This window comes from Bombina bombina, chromosome 3, assembly GCF_027579735.1.
Source record: "Bombina bombina isolate aBomBom1 chromosome 3, aBomBom1.pri, whole genome shotgun sequence".
Lineage (NCBI taxonomy): Eukaryota > Metazoa > Chordata > Amphibia > Anura > Bombinatoridae > Bombina > Bombina bombina.
Window position 1 is genome coordinate 193,066,125 of NC_069501.1, and position 23,824 is coordinate 193,089,948.

Here is a 23,824-nt window from a genome sequence, read left to right on the forward strand (position 1 = left end):
TCTAATATAGGTGCCCTTGGTATTAGTGACCTATAAAAGCAAAACCACAAAACAGTCTCTTAAATTTATTTTACATTGATTTAAAGTAGTATAATATAAATGTTCTCTCAACCCCAAGGAAAATATACAAATTAAATGTATAATATGTAATATTTATTTGGATTTTTTGCCAAGGGGTTATAAAATAAAAAAAATACAGACAAATATTTAGTGCAGTTTCTATTATTCAAAGAACAGGCAGTCTGGTGTGGAATACAAGCTTTATTCTGCACATGCTTTCCTGTTTATAATAAGGTACAGAACAGGAAGAAATGAATGGCACTATGAGAAGCCATGCAAATAAAACCCAACAGTTCTTGTTTTCTTAGCATTTCTTTTTCTTTCAATAAATCCAAAAGAAAACATGTTTTATGTATGATTGTTATTTTATGTGAAAGGTACAAAAAGATCTCTAGGAAGATGCCTAAAAATCAGATATACACTTAAATGATCTAGCCACAAAGTAACCCAAATGCCAAGTTGCATGTTACACTCCCTTTAGTATCCACATTGCAGTCATAACACTTCTAATGTATTCAGATAACCATTTTAAATTACAATGCATGAAAAAAATGCACTTATTTTTAACATGTACAAGGTGGACATTACATTTAACACGTTGGTTTACGTGGCTTTTGTGTCAGTATTTTATTTTTTAAACTGAATATAGATATGTAAATCTTTAACTAACTGGTGATTTTTGGCACCACCTTTACAATACAAGGAGGGAAAAAGTAAAAAAAGTAAAAAAAAAAAAGTACCTTTCTTCCATTAGTGTATACATGTAACTGAACTGGTAAATATAATACCCAGAAAGCAGATGGCAAAACTAAATATAAGCTGAGCTTGGCTACCCTTTTCTTTGAAGTTGCAAAATATTTCCAGAAACAATATGAACAATTCAGAATAATTGGTCCTCGGTTGTATTTACAGATGAGATTTTCAACCAGGGAGTAATAGGAAATTAGAGGTAAACAAATCTGCGTCAAGTGGCTAAATAATCTATATATTTACATCGACAACCCTTGAGGTATTCCCTCCATTTAAACAGAACTTGAGTAATCACACAATATTTAGAAATATACCAGGGTTGCTTACAAATTACCTTACATCTGTATTTAAAGGGACAGTCTAGTCCAATTTTTTTATCGTTTAAAAAGATAGATAATCCCTTTGACCATTCTCCAGCTTTGCATAACCAACACTGTTTTATTAAAATACTGTTTTACCTATGTGATTATCTTGTATCTAATGCCTCTGCAGACTGCCCCCCTCATTTCAGTGCTATTTACAGACTTGCATTTTAGTCATAAATACCTCCACAGAAGTGAGCACACCAAATAGCAGTGTCTTGCTGTGAAAAAGCTATAAAAAGGCACTGAGATAAGAGGTGGTTTTTAGTGGCTTAGAGACAGGCAGCAATTTAGAGTTTTAAAGGTTAGAAAGATTAATATAACAATGCAGGTTGTGGAAAGCTGGGGGAATGGGTAAATACATTATCTTTTTTAAAAATTAAATCTTTGGAGTAGACTGTCCCTTTAAGGGAAGACAATGGATGCATATATTTGTGGTTTATTACAATTCTGCATTTTTGTTACCATTATACCTCACTTTATAAAAGGAAGAAGAAAATAAAATCCAACTATAACACTGTAAAGAAGCTAAAATGTGAATAGTGTATTCTCTTTTTATAAAGTGAATGCTGCTGTCAATCAGAACTCACTAGCGTCAGCTGGCGTGTGTGGCCATCAAGGATAAAGGATTAACCCCCATTGAAAACAAAAAAACAAACTAGTAATAATAAAGCAGTGAGGTTTTGTATCAGTGGCAATGCACATAAAGTTTGTTTAATAAAAATGTGAGTATTTCATACAGTAAATAAGCTATGTGATTATGAAAGCAGTTACACTTTTTAAAGCAGTATTTTAATGAGAGTTTTAAAATCCATGGGGTATTGGTACATTACAACCCACATTTCTAAAGACTGTAACTGATCCTGCATACAAGTTTAATGTGCATAAGGAGGGATGGTCAAATTGAATAGCCCTTTAGCCAGTAGTACTGTAAAATATTGTGATGCACTTTAAGCTGATAATAAATGGGATAAAGTAAAATAACCATCTTACTTTGACAAGGACCAATACAGCAATACATATTTTCTACTAACATATGAAGACTATTATGAAGCAATATTTTCTCCACAAGCAAAATAAACTGTCTCTCTGCAGTGGACGTGATGCAATAGTTAATAAATATGTTATTTTCCCTTTAAGTCTACTGCAATTTACAGGATTACTACCATGTGCCACCTGCCCTGCAGTGACAGCAAGTTCACACCAGGGCACCACATGGCATACAGATAAAAGTAAAGGACTCACTCATAAGATATATTGCACTGTGCCAGGCGCTATGATCACAGGCTAGGACTTTACAGACACCTAGCCTCTCTAGTCCCACACCTCCCTTAAAGATCATTTTGGTTTCACCGATATTTCAGTGGGCTGCTGCAATATCCGCAGTCATCACCGACTCGAAAAAGTGGTTAACAACAAATATCAGCAGAGTATGATATGAGGAATAAAAAGTTTAATAAAACAAATGAAAACATAGCAACACATAAGCCGGATGTTTTAAATGTAAACACATCGGTGAGGACAACTGCAGATATTAGAGCAGCCCTCATATATCAGCAAAACCAGAATAATCTTTGAGGGAAGTGCGAGACCAGAGAGATCAGTTGAGCTAGCCTGAGATCATAGCACCCAGAGGTGCAACCATCTTTATTTTTATCTCTGTGTATGGGACGATATCATGTCTTGTGTTGGCCTGGTATGTTTCTTGTAATTGAAGAAATCGATTTGAGAGTCTGACTAGGCTGAAGACTGTGGAGCGGCCTGGGCAGGTTCTTTCCTAGGTGTTGGATTTTTATCACACTTGAAGGACATTTTTTTGTATTATTTTGGGTTTAGTATATTGGACTTTGGTTGTTGACAAGAGTGCCACCACACAGATTAGAAAACTAGTAGTACAGTTGTAAATCTAAAAGAAACACATAGCTTTACACTCTGGAAATTATAAAACAAAATTATTCTCTTGAAAACGCCAAAGGCACTGCTTCTTCTTGCACTATCCACCTTGTGTAACTTATTCCTCTGTCTGCTCTGGCTTGATGGTGAGCATAACCAAAGTCAGAGTTCAGAATGGATAATAAATTTAAAAAGTGACATTCAGAATTTCATGTGATTAGCATGAGGTGATAATGTGCCAATATGCTTCAGAACTGAAAACGGCTTAATTTGAAATAAATCAGTACAGTAATTAAACTTTATTCTGCAGAGCAAATGCACAAACCTAAATTAACCAATGATCAGCAAAAGGAGAACAAATGTTAAAAGCTAAAGAGTGCAGGAGAACATTTATTTTAGACAACATTTTAGTGAACGAGGCTGTTTTTCCATGGATATTTCTGCCTCTCTTTGTGCTACCTCTGGTATATAACAGCAATACAAAAAAGAATCTGTGTACAACAAAAGAGTATTCACATGGTAGATCATTGAGGAGGTGGTAATGGACTCCATTGTTTTCTCGACCAGTAAGATACAATATGAATTGTTAGTTCCGCTTGTGATTCTTAGCACAGAAAGATAAATAGTAAGCAATTCCCTGATACAAGGTAAGTGTGGTTACATAAACTTAACATTTCTTGATTAAAGGGGAAATAAAGGGTTGTGCATGAAGAATATTTACCACATTAAAAAATAATAATAGTTACTTTTCACTAAAAAGAATCAACCATTTTTTTTAGATCTGCTATATACAAATGAAATCATTGTGAAAATCTGAGAAAGTTCTGAATTAACTTTAATTAAAAAAAAAAAAAAAAAGAAACTGTAAAAAGTGTCCGATAAAAAAAAAAGAAACTTGCTCACATAGTAACCACCCATTGCTTGATGAACCAGAAAAACAAATTAAGCAGTTTTATTTGCATGGCCAAAACATTTCCTTCTGTTCTCATGCAAAATATACCTTTATTTTCCCTTAGTGTCGCAAAGGGAAACATGGCAGACATCCCCCACTCCCACCACATACACATCTGACAGAAGGAATGAACGACAACACCACAATCAGAAAAACCATGTTCCACCATTCCACATTTTGGATGCATACTTTAGAGATAAAAGTCAGTTTACAACGTCGGTGGTCTCAATCCATATTTCGTTGCAACTTCTGTCTGGGCATAAGCAGCATCACATAGTGAGTAGAGGTGGGCCATTTCCATTTCAGACTTGGCCAAGTTGATTGCTTTGTTGAACATGTCAATGGCTTTGTCCAAATTTCCCCTAAAATAAATACACAGATAAAGTAACCCAGGGTCTATTTAAACACATCTCCAACAGACGTGCTGCCAATGACAGAGCTGAATTACTACACAATTATTGTAAAACGTGCTATACAATGTACCATTTAATTACAATAATACAAACTATGTAGGAAGAATTCCACTTCAGGTATTAAAGGGATAGAGAGCTAAAATTAGAAATGTGCATGTGTGCATTTCAATTGTATATAGAAGCATTTTTGCTATATACTTACATTAGCAAAAATGCATCTAGTAAAAGTTATTACCGTTTTTCAGTGGCATACGCACATATGCTGTGAGAGCCTGTGCACCAGCATTCAAACACTACACCTTCTCAAGTCAAAAGTGGCCTGTATGACACAAATAAAGTCTTCACAGGTTAAATACACACCACTACAAGCTCTCTGAGCATGAATACTGGCACACAACTCTCACAGCCTATGTATGTATGTCACTGACCACTAATAACTTTTTCTAGATGCATTTTTGCTAAAGTAATTATATTGCTTAAGTTTGCAATCACAAAAAGCTTTGCAAAGTAAGAGTTATGTAAACAGTAAGACTTTAGTTGTAAAATGAGCATTAAGATGAGCTACCCAGAGAGTGAAAACCTGCAGTATAGAACTGTATATTAACAAATTCCTTATAGTTCATTTGTGTTGCTTTGTCTTCAAGTATTCACTTACCTCTGTACCTCTATTGTACCCATTGTTTCATAGGCAAAATCACATTTGTTGTCAATTTCAATGGCCTTGCTGATCAGTTCTAATCCTTTGTCCAAATCCTGCTTCCACTGAAGCTGAAGTAAACTAACAATGTAAAGGATAAAAAAATAGGTAATTATTTATGTGATTGTTATTTATGTGATTATACAGCAAAGACAAAACATATGTACAGGTTAATCTTTACAAATCAGTAGCATCAATTATTTTTAAAGCAATAATAAATAATTCTCAATCAGTAACCAAATAAATTATGCTTACCTTATCATTTTCTTTTCTTGAGATGTAAAGAGTCCACAGCTGCATTAATTACTTTTGGGAAATTCAGAACCTGTCCACCAGGAGGAGGCAAAGACACCCCAGCCAAAGGCTTAAATACTTCTCTCACTTCCCTCATTCCCCAGTCATTCTGCCGAGGAACAAGGAACAGTAGAAGAAATATCAGGGTGAAAAGGTGCCAGAACAACAAAAAACATAATTTATGTAAGAACTTACCTGATAAATTCATTTCTTTCATATTAACAAGAGTCCATGAGCTAGTGACGTATGGGATATACATTCCTACCAGGAGGGGCAAAGTTTCCCAAACCTTAAAATGCCTATAAATACACCCCTCACCACACCCACAAATCAGTTTAACGAATAGCCAAGAAGTGGGGTGATAAGAAAAAAAGTGCGAAGCATATAAAATAAGGAATTGGAATAATTGTGCTTTATACAAAAAAATCATAACCACCACAAAAAAGGGTGGGCCTCATGGACTCTTGTTAATATGAAAGAAATGAATTTATCAGGTAAGTTCTTACATAAATTATGTTTTCTTTCATGTAATTAACAAGAGTCCATGAGCTAGTGACGTATGGGATAATGACTACCCAAGATGTGGATCTTTCCACACAAGAGTCACTAGAGAGGGAGGGATAAAATAAAGACAGCCAATTCCTGCTGAAAATAATCCACACCCAAAATAAAGTTTAACAAAAAACATAAGCAGAAGATTCAAACTGAAACCGCTGCCTGAAGAACTTTTCTACCAAAAACTGCTTCAGAAGAAGAAAATACATCAAAATGGTAGAATTTAGTAAAAGTATGCAAAGAGGACCAAGTTGCTGCTTTGCAGATCTGGTCAACCGAAGCTTCATTCCTAAACGCCCAGGAAGTAGAAACTGACCTAGTAGAATGAGCTGTAATTCTTTGAGGCGGAATTTTACCCGACTCAACATAGGCAAGATGAATTAAAGATTTCAACCAAGATGCCAAAGAAATGGCAGAAGCTTTCTGGCCTTTCCTAGAACCGGAAAAGATAACAAATAGACTAGAAGTCTTACGGAAAGATTTCGTAGCTTCAACATAATATTTCAAAGCTCTAACAACATCCAAAGAATGCAATGATTTCTCCTTAGAATTCTTAGGATTAGGACATAATGAAGGAACCACAATTTCTCTACTAATGTTGTTGGAATTCACAACTTTAGGTAAAAATTCAAAAGAAGTTCGCAACACCGCCTTATCCTGATGAAAAATCAGAAAAGGAGACTCACACGAAAGAGCAGATAATTCAGAAACTCTTCTAGCAGAAGAGATGGCCAAAAGGAACAAAACTTTCCAAGAAAGTAATTTAATGTCCAATGAATGCATAGGTTCAAACGGAGGAGCTTGAAGAGCTCCCAAAACCAAATTCAAACTCCATGGAGGAGAAATTGACTTAATGACAGGTTTTATACGAACCAAAGCTTGTACAAAACAATGAATATCAGGAAGAATAGCAATCTTTCTGTGAAAAAGAACAGAAAGAGCAGAGATTTGTCCTTTCAAAGAACTCGCGGACAAACCCTTATCTAAACCATCCTGAAGAAACTGTAAAATTCTCGGTATTCTAAAAGAATGCCAAGAAAAATGATGAGAAAGACACCAAGAAATATAAGTCTTCCAGACTCTATAATATATCTCTCGAGATACAGATTTACGAGCCTGAAACATAGTATTAATCACGGAGTCAGAGAAACCTCTATGACCAAGAATCAAGCGTTCAATCTCCATACCTTTAAATTTAAGGATTTCAGATCCGGATGGAAAAAAGGACCTTGAGACAGAAGGTCTGGTCTTAACGGAAGAGTCCATGGTTGGCAAGATGCCATCCGGACAAGATCCGCATACCAAAACCTGTGAGGCCATGCCGGAGCTATTAGCAGAACAAACGAGCATTCCCTCAGAATCTTGGAGATTACTCTTGGAAGAAGAACTAGAGGCGGAAAGATATAGGCAGGATGATACTTCCAAGGAAGTGATAATGCATCCACTGCCTCCGCCTGAGGATCCCGGGATCTGGACAGATACCTGGGAAGTTTCTTGTTTAGATGAGAGGCCATCAGATCTATCTCTGGGAGCCCCCACATTTGAACAATCTGAAGAAATACCTCTGGGTGAAGAGACCATTCGCCCGGATGCAACGTTTGGCGACTGAGATAATCCGCTTCCCAATTGTCTACACCTGGGATATGAACCGCAGAGATTAGACAGGAGCTGGATTCCGCCCAAACCAAAATTCGAGATACTTCTTTCATAGCCAGAGGACTGTGAGTCCCTCCTTGATGATTGATGTATGCCACAGTTGTGACATTGTCTGTCTGAAAACAAATGAACGATTCTCTCTTCAGAAGAGGCCAAAACTGAAGAGCTCTGAAAACTGCACGGAGTTCCAAGATATTGATCGGTAATCTCACCTCCTGAGATTCCCAAACTCCTTGTGCCGTCAGAGATCCCCACACAGCTCCCCAACCTGTGAGACTTGCATCTGTTGAAATTACAGTCCAGGTCGGAAGAACAAAAGAAGCCCCCTGAATTAAACGATGGTGATCTGTCCACCACGTTAGAGAGTGCCGAACAATCGGTTTTAAAGATATTAATTGATATATCTTCGTGTAATCCCTGCACCATTGGTTCAGCATACAGAGCTGAAGAGGTCGCATGTGAAAACGAGCAAAGGGGATCGCGTCCGATGCAGCAGTCATAAGACCTAGAATTTCCATGCATAAGGCTACCGAAGGGAATGATTGAGACTGAAGGTTTCGACAGGCTGTAATCAATTTTAGACGTCTCTTGTCTGTTAAAGACAAAGTCATGGACACTGAATCTATCTGGAAACCCAGAAAGGTTACCCTTGTTTGAGGAATCAAAGAACTTTTTGGTAAATTGATCCTCCAACCATGATCTTGAAGAAACAACACAAGTCGATTCGTATGAGACTCTGCTAAATGTAAAGACGGAGCAAGTACCAAGATATCGTCCAAATAAGGAAATACCACAATACCCTGTTCTCTGATTACAGACAGAAGGGCACCGAGAATCTTTGTGAAAATTCTTGGAGCTGTAGCAAGGCCAAACGGTAGAGCCACAAATTGGTAATGCTTGTCTAGAAAAGAGAATCTCAGGAACTGATAATGATCTGGATGAATCGGAATATGCAGATATGCATCCTGTAAATCTATTGTGGACATATAATTCCCTTGCTGAACAAAAGGCAATATAGTCCTTACAGTTACCATCTTGAACGTTGGTATCCTTACATAACGATTCAATAATTTTAGATCCAGAACTGGTCTGAAGGAATTCTCCTTCTTTGGTACAATGAAGAGATTTGAATAAAACCCCATCCCCTGTTCCGGAACTGGAACTGGCATAATTACTCCAGCCAACTCTAGATCTGAAACACAATTCAGAAATGCTTGAGCTTTCACTGGATTTACTGGGACATGGGAAAGAAAAAATCTCTTTGCAGGAGGTCTCATCTTGAAACCAATTCTGTACCCTTCTGAAACAATGTTCTGAATCCAAAGATTGTGAACAGAACTGATCCAAATTTCTTTGAAAAAACGTAACCTGCCCCCTACCAGCTGAACTGGAATGAGGGCCGTACCTTCATGTGAACTTAGAAGCAGGCTTTGCCTTTCTAGCAGGCTTGGATTTATTCCAGACTGGAGATGGTTTCCAAACTGAAACTGCTCCTGAGGACGAAGGATCAGGCTTTTGTTCTTTGTTGAAACGAAAGGAACGAAAACGATTGTTAGCCCTGTTTTTACCTTTAGACTTTTTATCCTGTGGTAAAAAAGTTCCTTTCCCACCAGTAACAGTTGAAATAATAGAATCCAACTGAGAACCAAATAATTTGTTTCCCTGGAAAGAAATGGAAAGTAGAGTTGATTTAGAAGCCATATCAGCATTCCAAGTCTTAAGCCATAAAGCTCTTCTGGCTAAGATAGCCAGAGACATAAATCTAACATCAACTCTAATAATATCAAAAATGGCATCACAGATGAAATTATTAGCATGCTGGAGAAGAATAATAATATCATGAGAATCACGATTTGTTACTTGTTGCGCTAGAGTTTCCAACCAAAAAGTTGAAGCTGCAGCAACATCAGCCAATGATATAGCAGGTCTAAGAAGATTACCTGAACATAGATAAGCTTTTCTTAGAAAAGATTCAATTTTTCTATCTAAAGGATCCTTAAACGAGGTACCATCTGATGTAGGAATGGTAGTACGTTTAGCAAGGGTAGAAATAGCCCCATCAACTTTAGGGATTTTGTCCCAAAATTCTAATCTGTCAGGCGGAACAGGATATAATTGCTTAAAACGTTTAGAAGGAGTAAATGAATTACCCAATCTATCCCATTCCTTAGCAATTACTGCAGAAATAGCATTAGGAACAGGAAAGACTTCTGGAATAACCGCAGGAGCTTTAAAAACCTTATCCAAACGTATAGAATTAGTATCAAGAGGACTAGAATCCTCTATTTCTAAAGCAATTAGTACTTCTTTAAGTAAAGAGCGAATAAATTCCATCTTAAATAAATATGAAGATTTATCAGCATCAATCTCTGAGACAGAATCCTCTGAACCAGAAGAGTCCAAAGAATCAGAATGATGGTGTTCATTTAAAAATTCATCTGTAGAGAGAGAAGATTTAAAAGACTTTTTACGTTTACTAGAAGGAGAAATAACAGACAAAGCCTTCTTTATGGATTCAGAAACAAAATCTCTTATGTTATCAGGAACATTCTGCACCTTAGATGTTGAGGGAACTGCAACAGGCAATGGTACATCACTAAAGGAAATATTATCTGCATTAACAAGTTTGTCATGACATTTAATACAAACAACAGCTGGAGGAATAGCTACCAAAAGTTTACAGCAGATACACTTAGCTTTGGTAGATCCAGCAGGCAGAGGTTTTCCTGTAGTATCTTCTGGCTCAGATGCAACGTGAGACATCTTGCAATATGTAAGAGAAAAAACAACATATAAAGCAAAATAGATCAAATTCCTTATAAGACAGTTTCAGGAATGGGAAAAAAATGCCAAACATCAAGCTTCTAGCAACCAGAAGCAAATGAAAAATGAGACTGAAATAATGTGGAGACAAAAACGACGCCCATATTTTTTGGCGCCAAATAAGACGCCCACATTATTTGGCGCCTAAATGCTTTTGGCGCCAAAAATGACGCCACATCCGGAACGCCGACATTTTTGGCGCAAAATAACGTCAAAAAAATGACGCAACTTCCGGCGACACGTATGACGCCGGAAACGAAATGAATTTTTGCGCCAAAAAAGTCCGCGCCAAGAATGACGCAATAAAATGAAGCATTTTCAGCCCCCGCGAGCCTAACAGCCCACAGGGAAAAAGTCAAATTTTTGAGGTAAGAAAAATATGATAATTAAAGCATAATCCCAAATATGAAACTGACTGATCTGGAAATAAGGAAAGTTGAACATTCTGAGTCAAGGCAAATAAATGTTTGAATACATATATTTAGAACTTTATAAATAAAGTGCCCAACCATAGCTTAGAGTGTCACAGAAAATAAGACTTACTTACCCCAGGACACTCATCTACATGTTTGTAGAAAGCCAAACCAGTACTGAAACGAGAATCAGTAGAGGAAATGGTAAATATAAGAGTATATCGTCGATCTGAAAAGGGAGGTAAGAGATGAATCTCTACGACCGATAACAGAGAACCTTATGAAATAGACCCCGTAGAAGGAGATCACTGCATTCAATAGGCAATACTCTCCTCACATCCCTCTGACATTCACTGCACGCTGAGAGGAAAACCGGGCTCCAACTTGCTGCGGAGCGCATATCAACGTAGAATCTAGCACAAACTTACTTCACCACCTCCCTTGGAGGCAAAGTTTGTAAAACTGATTTGTGGGTGTGGTGAGGGGTGTATTTATAGGCATTTTAAGGTTTGGGAAACTTTGCCCCTCCTGGTAGGAATGTATATCCCATACGTCACTAGCTCATGGACTCTTGTTAATTACATGAAAGAAATTACAGTGGCCCCACAAAAAAACACGGGCAGGGAGCTGTGGACTCTTTCCATCTGAAGAAAAGAAAATTATCAGGTAAGCATAATTTAAGTTCTTCTTCATAAATGGAAAGAGTCCACAGCTGCATTCATTACTTTTGGGAAAACAATACACAAGCTATAGAGGACACTGAATGCAAAAAACGGGAGGGTACAAGAGGCGGCCCATTTTGAGGGCAACACAGGTCTGAAAACCCCTACCCAACAAAATCCCACTTTGTCCGAAGCCGAGAACAACTTTGAAAAAAAGAAAAAAGCCCAAGAACACTGACCCGCAGATAGTCCACAAGCCTTGCTAGAGACCGCAGGAACTAGACTCAACCGAGTCAACAGCCTCCAAGAGACACCGTCGCCCAGCAGTCCGTCTCCAAACAACACACCCGTTACTAAAGAAAGGTTACAAACTACCGTATTCTTCCACAAAGAAGAAAAGACACTGAGAAAACATGATTATACTTGTAAAGCGCGGCTAATCACCCTTAAGGGACTCAAGGCGCTGCTCACTTTATCAACCTCGAAAGGAGGAAAGGCTGAGAAGACCTCGCCGGGGATCGAACTTGCAAACCTTGGTTTGCTACAGTGCAGGGTAGTCACAGTGCATTAGTATGCTGAGCTAGCTGTCCAGCTAGCATAAGGAACCAGAGCAAAAAAAAAAAAACAGAGAAACTGGGTCAGGCTAACAGAGACCCAACCAGTCTCATAGAAACAAGGGGAGGCAATGCCCAGACCCGAGAAATACAGAAACCACAGGATAAGGCCGGGAGTCTGAAACAGAGAGAGGATCTTCCCCTAACACAGTGCAACCGCACTCTAGAAAGCAACTGAAGACGAATGTCCCCAAGTCGCAAAAAGGTAGTTTATAATACCGAAATATTCAGAAACGAAACATTGTGCAGCAAGCTCAGATAGATCTGGCAAACAACACCTGAAGAAAAAACACTGCACACTACAGTCATCTAAAAATGATTCAAACTTAACTTGCAGGGCAAGTAAAAGGCAGCTGAAGACAGGATCCTTCAGATTGCCAAGTATCCACTAACCAGCGGATAACGTTGCAGGCTAAGAGCCGCCAGTCCTTCCCATAAGTCTTGATGGAGAAAGGAGAAACCACAAAGAGGCTTGAATGCTCCGAGGACGAAATAGCAGAGCAACAGGTCTCAGATCCTGCTCCAATACCGGACCAGCCCAAGCGACAGACATGTCAAATAGACAGGGGGGACAGAAAGACCCCAACCACAAGCCCCCAGGGAATGGACAGAAAAAAGGGGGGTCTCACCCACCCCAACAGAGCTTGGGTGCCAACCCATTCCGCTCCTCCGAAATAAGGCACTCCCAAGGAGAACCCCCTAGGACCAGGAACAGAGAAAAGTGCAATAGATCCGTAGGAAGACCTGTCACAACTCTCTTATACAGTCTCTACGTAGAGAGATCAATTTCCAACAGGTGGAACGGAGCCCACAGAGCAGCAGATGCTGACCCTTACAGAGATAAGCCACATTATCCAACCTCCTACCCACAGGGCAGGACAATGACCCTCCAGAGAGGGGAAAACCCAGTTCATAAAGAAGACATACTATCCCCTCAAAAGGGAAGGGTACAGATAAGAACAGCATACATGTCCAAGACATGAAGCCATAGTATGATCAAACACGGACCGAATGAAAAAACCCAACAGAGAAAAAACTCCCCATGAAAAGGAGCACACTCCGTCCGAAGGACAAGTCAGGCCTTAAAGTTTATAACAAGTACCCGAAGGTGGATGTGAACTCTGGTCTTCCTGCTTGCAAGCCCAAAGAGCTAGCCCCTATGTCGCAACATAGGGTCCCTGAAAAAACTGGGTGGTCCCGAACCAGTCCACAGGATCATAAGTCTCCAGACATCCAAGAAGGATCCAAGACAAGAACCCTGGACCCAGAATAGCCCTAGAACGACATCCTCTGGGAACACAAGATACCCTGTCTGAAGCAATCAGACCTCACAGGGGATGAGAACCGGGAAACCTGGAGAACGGGTACAGGACTCACTCGTAATTCCCAGCCCAAAGGGAAGAGAACACCCTTAGCCGGAGGTCACAAGATGCAAGGCCGCAACAAAGTCACACTAAGGGAAATGAGAACAAGAACAGAGTCACCCAAAAGAGAGTAGAAAAAAAGGCTAGTCTCCATAATCCTTTCAGATTAACGTTCCAGAGGACCACACCCAAGAGAGAAGAATGCAAAGCACCTCGAACCCAGGCAGGAAAACATCCCCTAAGCAAAAGCTTGGAAAAAGAGACAACACCTCCTATTGCCCCTGATATGGAGACGACTAACTCCCGAAGACAGATCATCACAGCCTTCCTAATTAAGCAGCCAAAGCCGCCAGAAAAAACGGACGAAGTCCAGAAAGTCTAGACCCAAAGGAAGAGAACCTCTAAAAGGAATAAGTCCTAAAAGGACACTTCCAAAGAGACCATGAAAGGCAAAATTGTAAGAACGGCGGAATGAAGGACCTAAATCCTCCAAGCATCCAACCCACAACGGGAAGGAACACTCTAGTTCCTGACTGAGCATGTTGCCGCAGATCTCAACGGAGTCCCGGCCCACTAGATTAAAATGCGAATGAGGACTGAACCAATCCCCCATGCCCCTAAGCAATCACGGACCCTCAAATCCTCTCAGGATGCTAGTTGAAGCTTGTAAAAAAAAAAAAAAAAAAAAAAAAAAAAATTATGCTTACCTGATAAATTTCTTTCTTTTGCGATGTATCGAGTCCACGGATTCATTCTTATGTGTGGGATATTATCCTTCCTAACAGGAAGTGGCAAAGAGAGCACCACAGCAGAGCTGTCTATATAGCTCCCCCCTTAACTCCACCCCCCAGTCATTCGACTGAAGGCCAAGGAAGAAAAAGGAGAAACTATAAGGTGCAGAGGTGACGGAAGTAAAAAAATACCATCTGTCTTGAATTGACAGGGCGGGCCGTGTACTCGGTACATCGCAAAAGAAAGAAATTTATCAGGTAAGCATAAATTTTGTTTTCTTTTGCATGAGGTTTCATCCTTACTTGTGGGATACCAATACCATAGCTTTAGGACACGGATGAAGGGAGGGAGAAGACAGAAACCTAAACGGAAGGCACCACTGCTTGCAAAACCTCTCTCCCAAAAATAGCCTCCGAAGAAGCAAAAGTATCAAATTTGTAAAATTTTGAAAAGGTATGAAGCGAAGACCAAGTCGCAGCCTTACAAATCTGTTCAACAGAAGCATCATTTTTAAAAGCCCATGTGGAAGCTACCGCTCTAGTAGAATGAGCTGTAATCCTTTCAGGAGGCTGCTGTCCAGCAGTCTCATAAGACAAAAGGATGATGTTTTTCAGCCGAAAGAGAAGTCGCCGTAGCCTTTTGGCCCCTACGCTTTCCAGAATAGACAACAAAGAAGATGTTTGACGAAAAATCTTTGGATGCCTGCAAATAAGATTTCAAAGCACGAACCACGTCCAAGTTGTGCAACAGACGTTCCTTCTTACAAGAAAGATTAGGACACAGGAAGGAACAACAATTTCCTGATTGATATTCCTGTTAGTAACAACCTTAGGTAGGAAGCCAGGCTTGGTACGCAAAACCACCTTATCAGCATGGAACACAAGATAAGGTGAGTCACATTGTAATGCAGATAGTTCAGAAACTCTTCGAGCTGAAGAGATAGCAACTAGGAACAAAACTTTCCAAGATAAAAGTTTAATATCTATGGAATGCATGGGTTCAAACGGAACCACCTGAAGAACTAAGAACTAAATTTAGACTCCATGGAGGAGCAACAGGTTTAAACACAGGCTTAATTCTAGCTAAAGCCTGACAAAAAACCCGAACGTCTGGAACATCTGCCAGACGCTTGTGCAACAAAATAGACAGAGCAGATATCTGTCCTTTTAGGGAACTAGCTGACAATCCTTTCTCCAATCCCTCTTGGAGAAAAGACAAAATCCTAGGAATCCTGATTTTACTCCAGGAGAAGCCTTTGGATTCGCACCAGAAAAGATATTTACGCTATATCTTATGATAGATTTTCCTGGTAACAGGCTTCCGAGCCTGAATCAAGGTATTTATGACTGACTCAGAGAAACCCCGCTTTGATAGAATCAAGCGTTCAATCTCCAAGCAGTCAGAGAAATTAGATTTGCAAAAACGGTACTGTGCCTTTAAGAGAAAAAAAAGGCATACACAAAACGGCAAAACAGGTTAAAATTGCTTCAAATTTTCCCACTAAGCTTTAGAAGGATTGCACCACAAGTAAATAAGCAATAAACCCCCAAACGCAAAAACCATATTGAAATTTGTCTAAAACCGGTTAAAAACCCCTATTAGCACCTTGCCACAGCTCTGCTGTGGCCCTAATTGCCCTTAGGAACGATAATATGGGGTTAAAGCTTCGAATAGGCCCTCAGAAGATTATTAGGACCTCAGGAGAAGTTGCTTGCTGCTTGTCTGTATAACTAAATGCGCAACTGAGGCGTGAAAATAGGCCCCGCCCACCGCACTCGATGTTGCTGGGGCCTACACAAATCTAACAAACCTAGTTTGAAAACCATGCGGGTTATAACAACCCCAAATAAGCCAAATGACCCCTCAAGCAAATGTCCCAAAAACATAAAAAAACGTTACTCCCAGAACACACAAACTTTTGTCCCAATTTCTCATAAACAAACTGAGTGCCCAAAAAACTTAGCACTTTATGCAAGCTAGTAAAGCCTCTTTCAAACTAGGATTACTGCTTCCCCTTCCCCTAATGGGGATACTGTCAGCCTTTCTGAGTTAACACAGTCTCTGCAGAAAATATGACTGAACATACCTCATTGCTGTATAGCAAGAAACCGTTCCTCACACTGAAGTTTTCCTGTACTCCTCAGCTTCTGTGGGAACAGCAGTGGACCTTAGTTACAAATGCTAAGATCATTATCCTCCAGGCAGAAATCTTCATCTATGTCCTGCCTAAGAGTAAATAGTACAACACTGGTGCTATTTAAAAAAAAAATCTCTATTTTGTAGATAAAATAAAACTAACAGCTTAACACCTCTTTCACTTTAACCTTCCTGCTTAGAGCCGGCAAAGAGAATGACTGGGGGGTGGAGTTAAGGGGGGAGCTATATAGACAGCTCTGCAGTGGTGCTCTCTTTGCCACTTCCTGTTATTAAGGATAATATCCCACAAGGATGAATCTGTGGACTCGGTACATCATGCAAAAGGAAAAAAAACACCACAAAGTGATCACTAGGCGCCCTCAACGGACCAACCGGACATAAAAAAAGACACCATGTGTCTGAACTAGGCCTCAAAGACAGAAGGATTTGTACCCAGTCAGGACCAGCCTGAAACCAAGGGCCCCAGCAATGTCAAGGCCACATAGAGTCTCCCCCGAGATGGAGGGATAAAGAACAGTCAGACAGACTTTTGTAAACAGTGCAACCACAAAATCACGAGTATCAATTCCAGAGAAGAAAGTTCCAGAAGGAAACACACCACAACATGAGCTTTAGACCAAATAAAAATCATCCTCACCGGATGAAATAAAAGATAAGGCAACCCGTAGGTTATCGCCCAGGAAGAACGGACAGACCTGCAGGACCAGCCCAACAGGGGTACGAGACTTCCAAGCTCAGAACTGGAAAAGGACACACAAATAACAGACACTATAAAAAGATTACTTCATCCCCTTCTGTCTATACATGCAAGCCAGTCAAAGATTAAGACTGAGAATCCCCAGACCTATTAAGAGTGGGATACTCCAGCAACGAGTCTATAAACGAAAGGTGCAACATACCTCCGCCGGGACAAAAGAAAACACCGGCCCGAAGGTTGACCCCTTGAGGCCTCAGGGGCAGTTGCTCCCCTGGAGGGCTGAACTGGACCAGGTGATCCCATGTCTGACGAGCCCGGTTAACGGAACACAGACAATATCATAAGCACACTTCCGGGAGGTGGAGATGTGCCAGCGCCATGCATAAGGCCGTGCGGAACCGTGTCGTAACCTCCAGTGGGAACAGGCCACACTCCATAGAAGGATAAGTAGGGTTTGGGTTACCTGCATGCGTAGTAAGAGCTGGTGGTAGGGAACATGTCTCGTGGGAAATAGAATCCCCAGAGGTGGATGGCTCAGTGGGCACCTGATTCCCAGATCCCGAGGAACAAAGTACTCTAAAACGACATTCGGAATATAACTGATGGGCATATATCACCCGGGCGAATTAATATTCTCCGCAAGGAGTCAATCAGAATCCTACATAACTGGGACACTGAATAAAAAATGGACCAATAAGAAAAATCTAAACGGCACCTTACACCCCCAAAGGCTGGGGCACTCCATATCTCCAGAGAACCAGACACCAGAAGACCAGGATTTTTCCGTTGCCACACAGTCAGGAATGCAGAAATGGAGTCACAAGGTAAACCATGCAGTCCATGCAAAATCGTGCCTGACCCTAAAGGCTGCATCACTAGACATAGGCCATTATGTTCCAAAATAGCCACGAGCCGAAGCAACACTACACAGTAGCAGACAGAATCACATAACAAACATGATTATAAACCCCCCTGTTCAATAACCCCCCTCAGGAGATATTAACCCTTGATTCCTAGATACAAAAAGGAGCCTCACTGAGACTATCTTAAAGTTATTCCGAAAGGTTGTAGCCCCTCTTGGATAAACAGTAGTAATTACAATACATTTATGATGAAAGAAAAATAAAATGATCTTACCGGAATCTACGCCGTGGAACAGGAACACGGCCCTTCAAGTGTGACAGATAGTAGCGCTGCTTCTGCAATAGACTTGAGAGAAAAAAGCAGGTGGCAAAACTCGTCAACGCTGATTGCTTGTGGAGCTGTTAATATGAGTCGGGATGGTTTTGCAGAAAGACTCTGCCTGCATCTCCGGACTCTAACTTTCACCCATGCTCTCACTGAGAGGCTGACAGCACTACTTAAAACTTCAGTCCCATGCCAAAGAGTACTACCCTCCATAAGAGACTATTGAAAACTGACACTTCTCTGCCAACCTCCTGGGACAAAAGGCAAAGAATGACTGGGGGATGAGGGAAGTTGGAGGAGTATTTAAGCCTTTGGGCTGGGGTGTCTGCTGCCTCCTGGCGGCCAGGTTCTGAATTTCCTAAAAGTAATGAATGCAGCTGTGGACTCTATTTATGAAGAAAATAATACGTACAGTCAGCCATTGTACCATAATAGCTTGCTGACTACATTTCATAAAGGAATGGTAGAAAACTAATACTCTTTACCCAACAAACAGAGGCCTCATGATATCTTTTCACATATTCTCATACAATATTGTTAGGCTAGGTCACGTCTGGCATAAACAACTGGTAGCAATTGCAAAAATGCTCATAAATTTAATATCGCTTAAAAAAAATAAAAAATCCTGCCAGTCTAGATATATTAAGCTGCTTGGCACAGCACTATTCTAAGCATTTATCTTATTTTAATCCCTTAGAGGTTCCGCTATCTTGGAACTTAGGTATTCTTGCATTCAGTGACAGCAGCAGTGTATATTCACAGATTAGTGATGTTGCTGGCTTTTTGATGGCTTTATTGTGCACTTTGGGTTAGCATTCAATACCGAGTGGGAGCTTTACATTTTGGCTGGTTTTTAAAGTTAGGTAATATATACCGTACACACACTTTTGATTTATATATATATATATATATATATATATATATATATATATATATACACACACACATACATACATATACACACATACACACATCTATATGTATCTCCACACCTAAGAAATAAGACATGCACATGCTTCTGTGTATTATGCATACGCTTCTGTGTATTATGCATGATAACCCAAACTATATGATACAGCAGTCTGTAAAAGGTGAGTAACTATAGTATTGTAGTTGTGTCAACAATGTGCTCTTATATCTGATAGGGATTTTTATGTCAATTTACAGATTCAAGACTAAAAAATAGATATATAAACACACCATCAATAGGGGGCGCTCATGTAGCCAATAGAAAAACACAATTTATGCTTACCTGATAAATTTATTTCTCTTGTGGTGTATCCAGTCCACGGATCATCCATTACTTGTGGGATATTCTCATCCCCAACAGGAAGTTGCAAGAGGACACCCACAGCAGAGCTGTAATATAGCTCCTCCCCTAACTGTCATAGCCAGTCATTCGACTGAAAACAAGCCGAGAAAGGAGGAACCATAGGGTGCAGTGGTTACTGTAGTTTAAATTTAAAAATTACCTGCCTTAAAATGACAGGGCGGGCCGTGGACTGGATACACCACAAGAGAAATAAATTTATCAGGTAAGCATAAATTGTGTTTTCTCTTGTAAGGTGTATCCAGTCCACGGATCATCCATTACTTGTGGGATACCAATACCAAAGCTAAAGTACACGGATGAAGGGAGGGACAAGGCAGGAACTTAAATGGAAGGAACCACTGCCCGTAAAACCTTTCTCCCAAATATAGCCTCCGAAGAAGCAAAAGTATCAAATTTGTAAAATTTTGAAAAAATATGAAGCGAAGACCAAGTCGTCGCCTTGCAAATCTGATCAAAAGAAGCCTCATTTTTAAAGGCCTAAGTTGAAGCCACAGCTCTAGTAGAATGAGCTGTAATCCTTTCAGGAGGTTGCTGTCCAGCAGTCTCATAGGCTAAGCGGATTAAGCTTCTTAGTCAAAAGAAAAAGAGGTTGCCGAAGCCTTTTGACCTCTCCTCTGTCCAGAGTAGACAACAAACAAAGCAGATGTTTGACAAAAATCTTTAGTAGCTTGTAAGTAAAACTTTAAAGCACGGACCACGTCCAAATTGTGTAACACAAGGATGGAACAACAATCTCTTGATTGATATTCTTGTTAGATACCACCTTATGTAAGAACCCAGGTTTGGTACGCAGGACTACCTTATCCGTATTAAAAATCAGATAAGGAGAATCACATTGTAAGGCAGATAGCTCAGAGACTCTACGAGCCGAGGAAATAGCTACCAAAAAAAAAAGAACTTTCCAAGAAAAAAGCTTGATATCTATGGAATGAAGAGTTTCAAACGGAACTCCTTGAAGAACCTTAAGAACCAAGTTTAAGCTCCATGGTGGAGCAACAGGTTTAAACACAGGCTTGATTCTAACTAAAGCCTGACAAAATGCCTGAACGTCTGGAACATCTGCCAGACGCTTAACTAGCTGACAATCCTTTTTCCAAACCTTCTTGGAGAAAAGATAATATCCTAGCAATCCTGACCTTACTCCATGAGTAACCCTTGGATTCACACCAATAAAGATATCTACGCCATACCTTATGGTAAATTTTCCTGGTGACAGGCTTTCGTGCCTGTCTTAAGGTATCAATAACTGACTCGGAGAAGCCACGCTTTGATAAAATCAAGCGTTCAATCTCCAGGCAGTCAGCCTCAGAGAAATTAGATTTGGATGGTTGAAAGGACCCTGAAGTAGAAGGTCCTGTTTCAGAGGCAGAGACCATGGTGGAAAGGATGACATGTCCACTAGATCTGCATACCAGGTCCTGCATGGCCACGCAGGTGCTATCAGAATCACTGATGCTCTCTCCTGCTTGATCTTGGCAATCAGTCGAGGGAGCAGAGGAAACGGTGGAAACACATAAGCCAGGTTGAAAGACCAGGGCGCTGCTAGAGCATCTATCAGTGTCGCCTTGGGATCCCTGGACCTGGATCCGTAACACGGAAGCTTGGCGTTCTGGCGAGACGCCATGAGATCCAGTTCTGGTTTGCCCCAACGATGAATCAGTTGTGCAAATGCCTCCGGAAGGAGTTCCCACTCTCCCGGATGAAAAGTCTGACGAAAATCCGCCTCCCAGTGCTCTACACTGGGATATGGATAGCTGATAGGTGACAAGAGTGAATCTCTGCCCAGCGAATTATTTTTGAAACTTCTAACATCTCTAGGGAACTTCTCGTTCCCCCTTGATGGTTGATGTAAGCTACAGTCGTGATGTTGTCTGACTGAAATCTGATGTACCTCAGAGTTGCTAACTGAGGCCAAGCCTGAAGAGCCTTGAATATCGCTCTTAGTTCCAGAATATTTAATGGAAGGAGAGACTCCTCCTGAGTCCACGATCACTGAGCCTTCAGGGAGTTCCAGACTGCACCCCAACCTAGAAGGCTGGCATCTGTCGTAACAATTGTCCAATCTGGCCTGCGAAAGGTCGTACCTTTGGACAGATGGACCCGAGATAGCCACCAGAGAAGAGAATCCCTGGTCTCTTGGTCCAGATTCAGTTGAGGGGACAAATCTGTGTAATCCCCGCTCCACTGACTGAGCATGCATAGTTGCAGCGGTCTGAGATGTAAGCGTGCAAACGGCACTATGTCCATTGCTGCTACCATTAAGCTGATTACTTCCATACACTGAACCACCGAAGGGCGCGGAATGGAATGAAGAACCCGGCAGGAATTTAGAAGCTTTGATAACCTTGACTCCGTCAGGTGAATTTTCATTTCTACAGAATCTATCAGAGTCCCTAGAAAGGAAACTCTTGTGAGTGGGGATAGAGAACTCTTTTCCTCGTTCACTTTCCACACATGCGACCACAGAAATGCCAGTACTACATCCGTATGAGACTTGGCAATTTGGAAGTTTGACGCCTGTATCAGGATGTCGTCTAAATAAGGGGCTACTGCTATGCCCCGCGGCCTTAGGACCGCCATAAGTGACCCTAGAACCTTTGTAAAGATTCTTGGGGCTGTAGCTAATCCCAAGGGAAGAGCTACAACTGGTAATGCCTGTCTTAAAAGGCAAACCTGAGAAACCGATGATGATCTTTGTGTATCGGAATGTGAAGATAAGCATCCTTTAGATCCACTGTAGTCATATATTGACCCTCCTGGATCAGTGGTAGGATGGTACGAATAGTTTCCATCTTGAACGACAGAACTTTGAGGAATTTGTTTAAGATCTTTAGATCCAAAATTGGTCTGAAGGTTCCCTCTTTTTTGGGAACCACAAACAGATTTGAGTAAAAACCCTGTCCCTGTTCCTCCTTTGGAACTGGATGGATCACTCCCATAACTAGGAGGACTCGTACACAGTGTAAGAATGCCTCCCTCTTTATCTGGTGTGCAGATAATTGTGAAAGGTGAAATCTCCCTTTTGGGGGGGGAAGCTTTGAAGTCCAGAAGATATCCCTGGGATATAATTTCCAAGCCCAGGGATCCTGAACATCTCTTGCCCACGCCTGGGCAAAGAGTGAAAGTCTGCCCCCTACTAGATCCGTTCCCGGATAGGGGGCCGTTCCTTCATGCTGTCTTAGAGGCAGCAGCAGGCTTTTTTACCTGCTTACCTTTTTTCCATGTCAGGTTTGGTCTCCAGACCGTCTTGGATTGAGCAAAAGTTCCCTCTTGTTTATTATTAGAGGAAGTTGATGCCGCACCTGCCTTGAAATTTTGAAAGGCACGAAAATTAGACTGTTTGGCCCTAGATTTGGACCTGTCCTGAGGAAGGGCATGACCTTTTCCTCCAGTGATATCAGCAATAATCTCCTTCAACCAGGCCCGAATAGGGTCTGCCCCTTGAAGGGAATGTTAAGTAGCTTAGATTTTGAAGTCACGTCAGCTGACCATGATCTAAGCCATAGCGCTCTGCGCGCCTGTATAGCAAAACCAGAATTCTTAGCCGTTAGTTTAGTCAAATGAACAATGGCATCAGAATAAAAGAATTGGCTAGCTTAAATGCTCTAAGTTTGCCAAGTATGTCATCCAATGGAGTCGCTACCTGTAAAGCCTCTTCCAGAGACTCAGACCAGTACGCCGCAGCAGCAGTGACAGGGGCAATGCATGCAAGGGGCTGTAGGATAAAACCTTGTTGAATAAATATTTTCTTAAGGTAACCTCTAATTTTTTATCCATTGGATCTAAAAAAAAAAAAAAAGCACAACTGTCCTCGACAGGGATAGTAGTACGCTTTACTAGAGTAGAAACTGCTCCCTCCACCTTAGGGACTGTCTGCCATAAGTCCCATGTGGTGGCGTCTATTGGAAACATTTTTCTAAAAATAGGAGGGGAAGAGAACGGCACACCTGGTCTATCCCATTCCTTATTAATAATTTCTGTAAACCTTTTAGGTATTTGGAAAAACATCAGTACACACCGGCACTGCAAAGTATTTATCCAGTCTACACAATTTCTCTGGCACTGCAATGGTATCACAGTCATTCAGAGCAGCTAAAACCTCCGTAAGCAACACGCAGAGGTGTTCAAGCTTAAATTTAAATGTAGAAATATTAGAATCAGGTATCTTTCCTGAGTCATTAACATCACCCACTGACTGAAGCTCTCTTT

The 23,824-nt window shown here is 40.7% G+C and overlaps 1 protein-coding gene across 1 annotated transcript in view; it reads right to left on the bottom strand.

Moving 5' to 3' along the window:
• Positions 1 to 246: 246 nt before the first annotated feature.
• Positions 247 to 23,824, bottom strand: part of TOMM70 (translocase of outer mitochondrial membrane 70) — a 127,030-nt gene continuing 103,452 nt past the window's right edge. Inside the window, exons 11-12 of the mRNA XM_053706062.1 lie at positions 5,086 to 5,208; positions 247 to 4,379 (exon numbers count right to left, since the gene is read on the bottom strand). Of these exons, the coding sequence (XP_053562037.1) occupies positions 4,226 to 4,379; positions 5,086 to 5,208 (277 nt within the window). The 3' untranslated portion in view covers positions 247 to 4,225. The remainder of the gene's footprint in view (positions 4,380 to 5,085; positions 5,209 to 23,824) is intronic.